The sequence below is a fragment of the Myotis yumanensis genome, unplaced genomic scaffold, assembly GCF_028538775.1.
Source record: "Myotis yumanensis isolate MYYU_CA2020_CCGP unplaced genomic scaffold, mMyoYum1.0.hap1 SCAF_4, whole genome shotgun sequence".
NCBI classification, from domain to species: Eukaryota; Metazoa; Chordata; class Mammalia; order Chiroptera; family Vespertilionidae; genus Myotis; species Myotis yumanensis.
The window spans coordinates 48268130-48277325 of record NW_027223755.1 but is presented as its reverse complement, the minus strand read 5'-3'; the positions used below and the strand labels follow the sequence as shown (position 1 = coordinate 48277325).

At 42.1% G+C, this 9196-nt stretch overlaps 1 protein-coding gene and 1 long non-coding RNA gene across 3 annotated transcripts in view; one reads left to right on the top strand and one right to left on the bottom strand.

The window, feature by feature from the left end:
• Window positions 1-1252: 1252 nt before the first annotated feature.
• On the bottom strand, window positions 1253-1775 carry LOC139008113 (uncharacterized). Its single transcript, XR_011471098.1, has 2 exons — window positions 1741-1775; window positions 1253-1554 (listed from the first exon to the last, which is right to left on the bottom strand). It is a non-coding gene; the product is annotated as an uncharacterized lncRNA (long non-coding RNA).
• Window positions 1776-1981: 206 nt separating this feature from the next.
• TMEM161B (transmembrane protein 161B) overlaps window positions 1982-9196 on the top strand; it is a 71625-nt gene continuing 64410 nt past the window's right edge. For both annotated transcript variants that reach the window (XM_070412301.1, XM_070412300.1), the window contains exon 1: window positions 1982-2121. In XM_070412301.1, the coding sequence (XP_070268402.1) occupies window positions 2119-2121 (3 nt within the window). In that variant the 5' untranslated portion in view covers window positions 1982-2118. The remainder of the gene's footprint in view (window positions 2122-9196) is intronic.

Here is a 9196-nt window from a genome sequence, read left to right as displayed (position 1 = left end):
ATAAGAGCATTAAAGACTATTAACCAAGGGTTATCAACTTGCCATACACCAAGTCAGAAACATAAAAACCCCTAATCTATTAAAAATAATAAGAAAATAACAAATAATGACTGTGATTGATATACTCTAGCAGGAATGGATCCCATCCTGATAATAATTCCAATCTTACTGTCTCATAGGACATGCTTTGTGAACCTCAATGAGGCTGCCAGGTTTAGGACAGTTGTAAGAACCAGTGTCGGAAATGAAAGAGTAAGGCCTCACAAAATGTGTCATCACTGACCGTCTGATAGCCATTTTCCTTCTGCACCTTTTCTTCCTCAAGGATAGCAGCTGCTTCTCACACTCACAGGAGGGGACCCCAATTTGTCTACCACACTCACCATGCGCAGATGCCCTGGGGCTTGCCTATTTACAACTTTGCCCCTCCACAGCATGGCGGGACTCTCAGGGGAGTTCTGGATTTCTCCACAGCAAGAAGTTTCACAAACAATTTTTGCAGCTCCCTGCCCCCAACTGTTTCCAAGGTTAGTACTTAAGATTCCTGACTGTTATGCTATTTCTCCACTCACAGAACATAACCCTAACCAGTGGTCGGCAAACTGCGGCTCGCGAGCCACATGCGGCTCTTTGGCCCCTTGAGTGTGGCTCTTCCTAAGCCTTAGGAGTACCCTAATTAAGTTAATAACAATGTACCTACCTACATAGTTTAAGTTTAAAAAATTTGGCTCTCAAAAGAAATTTCAATCGTTGTACTGTTGATATTTGGCTCCGTTGACTAATGAGTTTGCCGACCACTGCCCTAACCCAACCCCTACACTCATCGGTAGCCCCCTTTCTAGTATAAAGCAACATCCTGTGCATGCGTCTTTTGGATGGCTCAGATCTCTGACTCCCAGGGTCTTTCCACCATTTACTTAAAGCTTGGGTATCATGCTTTCCAAGCAGTTTGATGAGGGTGAAATACAACATCTATAGCCACCTCTGCCTGCCCAACCTCCTTAACTTCTGCAGCTTCCTGGTCTCCCTCAATCCCAGCTGTGTGACAAAACTAGGCCTTCTGTAGATGACACGGCAGGTAGTGGTGACTTAAGCGAAGATCTCCAAGTTGTGAGATTAAACTTCCGGAAGGAAGGTCCTCGGTATATCCGTTTCCAGCCTGCCTCCAATGCTGTCTCATTAGAGCCAAAGGAAAAGACGGGGAGAGTTGATGGGTACAGATTTGGGGGAGAGAAAAAACACACACACAAAATTAAGAGGAATATAGGAGTTTTTACTTCCTTTGAACTGATGATATATATTTAAACTAAAAGGAAACCGTTCATATTGTAACATATGAAACTGGCAGAATGCTCTTCCTGGTTTCTCTGCTGTGGGTAGATTTCTCTGGCTTCAGCTGGTACCTCTGGAGAGTGAGGCAGCTTCTCAGCTCGGATTCCACCGCCCTGAGGAAAGGCAGAGCTGGAGGACCACGCCTGCAGGGAGCGAAGGGGAGAGACACAGGTCTCCTACGATCCGTAAAGTCTGCAAAAAGAGCCAGCGCCAGCCGAAAACCTGAAGGTCAAAAGAGAAAGGCGTGGCTGCGCGGAGGCGATGGCGGCGTGGGCTCAGCCCGAGCACCGCCCCAGGTTCCATCCCTCACTCCTCCGCCGGGTCTGGGGTCGCCTCCCACCCCTTTCACCAACCTGCGCCTCCATCCCCTCCCAGAGGATGCGCTCCTGCCCAAACCACCCGACCCACCTCGGATCCTCGCAGCGCCACAATGGGGAGCCGCCCGCCCACCCACCTACCTGCTCTGCGCCTGCGCCTCCGCCGCCGCCCCGCCCTCTCCCCCCCCCCCCGCCCCCCCGCGCTCTCAAGGTCAGCCCCGCCCCCGCCTCTACCCTAGCGCCTCGGAAGAGGCTGTGGAGGACGTCTTGCGTTTCCTCACCTCTGCGTGGCGTGGGGTCGACGCCGCTCAGGGGAGGGGCGGGACTTCCTGTCCCGCGCGGGCAGAACTTCCGGAAGAGCCGGAAGACCCTCTGCCTCGTAGAGTCGAGAGGTTCCCGGCTGCAGGAGAGGGAGGCGAGGTCCTGGACGGTCGGGGGGACTTCAGGGCCGGTCCCTGAGCTTGGCGTCATGGTGAGTCCTTCTGGGAGGGGAGGGCCCGGAGGTCAGTCCTGGGAAGGGAGCCGGTCGAGTGCCCCGCGGAGGATGGAGCGGGCGGGAGCCATGGGATGAACCGCCGGGCAGGACCCACCTCCCTTGCGGCGCCGGAGCGCCCGGGCCCCCGAGAAAACCCCTTCTGCCCTGCCTCGCCGCGAGTTCTGTCGCGGAGTACGGAGCCGCAGCCCGAGTGGTCGTGGCCCATTCACAGTGTACGGCGCGTGGTCCCAGAGTTGACCTTGCCTGGCTGGTCACCTCCGCCTCTCCTTAGCTGCAGGGCCGTGGCCAGCACTTCACATCTTAGAAATGCCTTGAGCATCGTGTCAGGCGGACACTAGGGATCCCCATGTAGAGGATGAGCGCCTGTCACTTAAAGAAACGGCAAGGTCAGCTCTTACCTTTCCCACGCAGCCCTTTTGGAATTGGAAAACGTGCCAAATAAAAAAAAAAAAATCCGGACTTAGTAAGGAAAGACTGAACTCGAAAGGAATATTGCAAGGGTGTGGGGGAAGGGCCTATTACAGTAGGGAGAATGCCTTGACCATAGGTCTGCAGGAGTTTCAAAAGTTAGGCAAAAGGGGGTTTTCTTTTATAGAGGGGAGGAAACAAGTGAAAAAAACCGGGTGTGCAGAAGTGAGATGAAAGGGTATATGGCCTGATAGTAGATCAGAGATTGTTTTACCCTCAAACCAGCCTACCTGTAAAGGAGTTATGGGGTTGTATACTGTTTCAGTTTGAGGGTGGGCCAAAGTTCAGGGAACTGAGGGAAGGATCTTAACCAGAATTTGGGTAACATTTTATTCCAATTGATCTACAGGGGCAAGCAGTTCAGCTAGTCATTTATGAAGCAAAGAATGTGAATTTGCAGGTTTATGTCTGGCCCTGTCATATGTAAACAAGGGGGTCTTCTGTGAGCTTTACCCAAGTCATTTGGGGACTAGTGGTTCTTTGCAGTAAGTCATTTCCAGAATACAAAGGGGTGGGGTGGGGGTGGGTCAATGTCTTAACCTTCGCTGTTTTCCAAGATCACAGGGGTCCAGTAAAATTCAGCATTGTCAGTTTCTTGACTATATAAAAGATTTCAAATCCTCCTCTGGAAGGGATTCTTTCTTGGAATTTAGTTTCAGTTTGCCATGCCTAAATATTGACATTGTTCAGCTATTGTGTATGATGATTGACTTTTGAATGACTTTTAGAGACTTAACTGAATGTGAAACAAAAGACACTCCAAATAATGTGGTTCCTAGCACACTCTACTATGCTATGACTAGTAACTTCTGACTTTTTTGGGCAGTGTGTGTGTGTTAACCTCAATGAATAATACAGTATTATTTTTTTCTTTAGTATCAATGAAATTAGTGAAAGGGAACAGTCGAACTGGAAGGAGCCAAAGATAATAATTACTCCCCCACCACCACCACCAATTTTACAGAAGGAAGAATCTGAGGTTTAGAAATAGACAACGATTTACCTAAACTAACAGTAGTTGGCATAGTCTGTATTAAAATTCAGATCATTTCTTAAATTTAAGCTCTTTTTGACTCCTTGGTCTTAAAAGTTAATATAGAGTGTAATGAAATCCTTGAATTCATAATAATCACAGAGAAGCTGAACGTGAACTTATTCTCAGTATTCTGTGATGCTAAAAACGGTAGCTTTGTTTTAAGCCAAGGTAAACAAACTCATGCTGTTTCTCAAAATGTAACTTAAGAGAATGTCACCTGGAGAATGTCACCAGCAGCCAGGTAGGTGACTTTCTCCATTCAGGTATTGCTTATATTTCTAAAGTAAGGTACTTAACTCCACTGAAGCTTTCCCAGATATGAAGTTGATAATGTCTGTATGTGTCCTTGTGGTCAGTGCTTGGAATCCTTCATAAGAAAGGATTTAGCCACTGAAGGAAGTTGACAAGGGTTGAATTTATTTAGGATTCAGCTTGGTTGAATTGAAAACTTTTGCAGTGATTGAAATGATATGAAAACGATGCGGTACTTGAATTCAGAAGACCCAGATTCTGCCCATCATTAGTTATATGAATTTGGCAAAATTACCCAACTTAGATAAGAGTTCCATTTTCCTCTTAGATAAGAGAAATGGGTCTTGATAGGAATTAGAACACCTAACTCAATTTATGATTCTTTGACTTCACTCAGGACTTTTTCAGAATAAGTACATGTTTTTTTATTAAATAAGGCTTATTTTATTAAATAAGTATTCCCTCTGCTTCTATCCTCTGATTTTCACGTTTTCCCCCCATGTTGATTTCCCAAGTTTGATTTTTTAAATCATTTTTTAAAAATATATCAGGTAGGTAATACTTGGAATGTTTGTTCGTATGTTTGACAACTATTTTAAATGCTACTCCAAATAGAAAATAAGGCCTTGGGACACCTTGATTTTATTTTTGTTTTAATAGATATAAACTCATTCTCTTCTCTTATTCTCTGATTTATTATGTAGATCAAAATTCAATAAATGCCTGTGCATGTAATAAGCTCCTTTTGTGAGCAGATGACAATAGGATTATATTACAGACAAAAAATTTTTTTGTTTTATGTTGAGAAAATGGATTGTCTGTAGACAGTTTACTAAAGGAATAAAACTATATGTTTTATTGTTTTTGTAACTTACAAACCAACTTTAATCAAATAGACCTTTTCACCATTTAGCCTGGTTTGTGGGAGAAAAGTAGATTAGAACTAACTCCTGGAATTGCAGGTATCTCATGGCTTGTTTTATCTATACAGCATCCTGTGATAACTTTTACTGCTGGAATCCGGCTATGGTCTGTTGGGGTAAAATGGTTGTAAACCTCTGCCTTAAAGTTTAAGCGAAAGTTTTCCTTTTGGGAGGTGATGAGGGTGTTGGAAAGAGAATGTGGTAAATATTATAAGGGAAATACATGTAATGTGCTCAAAGAGTACAGAGGAAAGAATTCAATTCTAACTGTGGAGAGGGGGCAGTGGTAGTCGGTGACTTCAGCTGCATTTTAAAAAGTGGGTTAGGGCACTAGTTCTCAAATTTGAGTTTGTTTAGGATTCACCTATGATGCTTGATAAAAATGCTTATCTAGATCCTGTTATTGGAGGGTGGAGTTTTAGATTCTTATTTTTTTTTTAAATATATTTTATTGATTTTTCCACAGAGAGGAAGGGAGAGAGACAGAGAGCCAGAAACATTGATGAGAGAGAAACATCGATCAGCTGCCTCCTGCACATCCCCCACTGGGAATGTGCCCGCAACCCAGGTACATGCCCTTGACCGTAATCGAACCCGGGACCCTCCAGTCCGCAGGCCGACACTCCATCCACTGAGCCAAACCGGCTTCGGCTAGATTCTTATTTTTAATGAGTTTTATAGTTAAGCCTGAAACTGGTGGTCCTTAAACCACACTTTGAGAGAACTGTACTGTAGACATTAGAGACTTTGATGAAGGTATTAGAGGTTTTTGTGCTTAGTGGTAATCAGACATGTTCATTTGTTGATGTGGTAGATTATTTCAATTGAATTTTGAATGTTGAACTAGCCTCACATACCTGGAATAAATCCCACTTAGTTGTGGTGTATATATTTTTTACATGTTGTTGGATTTGATTTCCTAATATTTTGTTTAGGATTTTTTGCATTTATATTTATGAGAGATGTTGGTCTGTAGTTTTGTTTGTTTTTTTCCTTATTATGTCTTTGTCTAGTTTTGGTATTAGGGTAATGCTGACCTCATAGAATTGGTTAGGAAGTATTCCCTCTGCTTCTATCCTCTGAAAGAGAGTATAGAGAATTGGTATAATTTCTTCCTTAAATGTTCGGTAGAATTCACCAGTGAACCCTTTGGAATCAAATTGATTATTGATTCAATTTGTTTAATAGATAAGAGACCTATTCAGATTGTTTACTTCTTGTGTCATTATTGGCAAATTGTATCTTTCAAGGAATTGGTCCATTTTACCTAGGTTATAAAATTTGTGGGCATAGAGTTATTCCTTTATGAGCCTTTTCATGTCCATGGGCTCTCTGATGTCTCCTTTCATTTCTGATATTAGTAATTTGTGTCTTTCCCTTTTATCTTAGTTACTCTGGCTGTAGGCTTATTGGTTTTATTGATCTTTTTGAAAAACTAGGTTTTGGTTTCATTAATTTTTCTCTATAGGTGTCCTGTTTTCAGTTTCATTGAATTTTGCTCTAATTCATATTACATATTTCTTTTCTTCTGCTTACTTTGGATTTAATTTGCTCTTTTACTAATTCCCTAATGTGGAACCTTAGGTGATTGATTCTAAATGTTTTCTAATATGTGCATTCAATGTTATAAATTTCCCTCTGAGCACTGCTTTTGCTGCATCCCATAAATTTTAAAACTTTTTTTAAAAAATTGTTTTTATTGATTTGAGAGAGAGGAAGGGACAGAGAGAGAAACATCGATCTGCTGCCTCCTGCAAGCCTCCTATTGGGGACCTATTAGGTGTAGCGATTAATAATGGCAGATTTTGTAATCAAAGAAAACATGATAATTTCAAGAGAAACATCAAAAGTGCTTTATTCAAAGTAATGTCTATCGCTAGCTACACATTTCCGCCATCTTTCAGGTAATTTGTGGATACCGTCCCAATAGAACTTTTCTTATTTTGAGGCAAACCATTCACAGACCCCAATTTTCCACTTCTTCGTACGTTTTGAAGTGCTGCTCAGAAAGTGCATGTGCCATCGATCAGAACAAGTGGTAATCTGAAGGAGCAGGGTCTGGTGAATACGGCGGGTGGATTAATACTTCCCAGGCAAGATCTTTTAATGTGTCTTTATCTGGTTTTGAAGTGTGTGATGGTGCATTACCATAAAGCAAAATTACTTTGCCGTGTGTCTTCTGGCACATTCTGGTAGTTTCACAATCAAAGCGTGGTTCAAATTGATTATTTGTTGTCGGTAGTGATCAGTATTAACGGTTTCACCTGGCTTTAGAAGCTCATAAAACACCACACCTTCCTGATCCCACCAAATGCAGAGCATTGTCTTCTTTCTGAAGGGATTTGGCCTTTCGGATGATGTTGATGGTTGACCTGGATCAACTCATGATTTTGTGCATTTGGGATTCTCAAAACAAATCCACTTTTCATAGCCAGTCACAATTCTGCTGGAAGCCGGTCCATCCTTGCTGCTTGACACAGTCGCTGCAGGGAAGAAACGTCTGCACAGCATATGTTTCAAGGGACCTGGCGTATATGGCATACTCTTCTTAATATGTTTGCTCACCTTCTTGGCGCTATGTGTTTTAACCAAGGTCACCTCTCCGAGAAAAGTTGTTTCCCCAGATAGGGATTTTTCCCTGAAGTTAGGGAGGGAATAAAACCCCTTAACTAAATGCCAGGCGGGGAGCAGTCACCCTTTAGCTACATAATCTTTACTCCCTGGAATGGAGATAAGAAACAACGCCCTAACCTTTGGAATAGAAATTGACAGGATTAAAATCAACTGGTATAAATACAGATGTAACAAGACAATAAAACACAGAACTTGGCTGGAGAACCTGGCTCGGCTGCTGATCAACTGAACGCTGTCTCCCTGTCATTCCTTCTTTGCTGACTCCATCGACACCTTTGGGGACCCCTGGACCTGCTGGGGTTGGACCCCAACTTTCTTTCATGCCATTGAAGCAACATTTTACTGATGACTTTTCAGTTTTCCATTTGTCTTTCGTTCAGTTGATGTGAGACCCATTTTCCTTCCTATAAAATCTTTCCCATTGCTTGTCAACGATTGGAAATTGTTTGCTGAGCAATTTTTAATCTTTCTGCAAGTTGTTTTTGAGTTTGACATGCAACTTCATCCAATAATGCTTGTAATTGTTGGTCTTCAAATTTTTCGGTTGACCTGGATGCTCTTTGTCTTTCACATCAAAATCATCACTTTTAAAGCATTTAAACCAGTGTTCACAACTATCTTGAGATGGGGCATATTCACCATAAGCTTCCCAAAGTATAAGATAACTTTTTCTTCAAAATAAAATAATGAATTAAAACTTCCCGCAAATGCTCTTTTTTTGGGCACGAAATTCGACATTATTAAGTGTAAAAATAACTATGATGTTAACACCTTCAGCAAATTTGACATATGAAGTTTTGAAGCTTACTGTCAATACAACAAAATAGCATACATATCAAATTGCATATATATCAACATATGTGTAATTCCATCTATCGAAAAAAACCCACATTTTTAACTGGTACCCCTAGTAGCCTGCAAACCAGTCATGTGCCCTGACCAGGAATCGAACTGACCATCTCCTGGTGACTGGAACAATGTGCAACCAACTGACCCACACTGGTTTTTTTTTTGTTGTTTTGTTCAATATACTTTTAATTTCTCTTGAGATTCCTCTTTGAACCATGGGTTATTTAGAAACATTTGATCTCCACATATTTTGAGATTTCCAGTTATCTTTCTGTTATTGATTTATACTTTAGTTCTATTGTAATCTGAGAACAGACATTCTATGATTTCTTTGAAGTTTGTTAAGGTGTGATTTATGGCCTAGAACAGTGATGGCGAACCTATGACACGCGTGTCAGAGGTGACATGTGAACTCAATTTTTTTGGTTGATTTTTCTTTGTTAAATGGCATTTAAATATATAAAATAAATATCAAAAATATGTGTTTGTTTTACTATGGTTGCAGATATCAAAAAAATTCTATGTGACACGGCACCAGAGTTAAGTTAGGGTTTTTCTTTTTCTTTTTTTTTTTTTTTAATATATTTTATTGATTTTTTTTACAGAGCGGAAGGGAGAGAGATAGAGAGTCAGAAACATCGATGAGAGAGAAACATCGATCAGCTGCCTCCTGCACATCCCCCACTGGGGATGTGCCCGCAACCCAGGTACATGCCCTTGACCGGAATCGAACCCGGGACCTTTCAGTCCCCAGGCCGACGCTCTATCCACTGAGTCAAACCGGTTTCGGCAAGTTAGGGTTTTTCAAAATGCTGACATGCCGAGCTCAAAAGGTTCGCCATCACTGGCCTAGAATGTAGTCTATTTTGGTTAATGGACATGTGTAGCT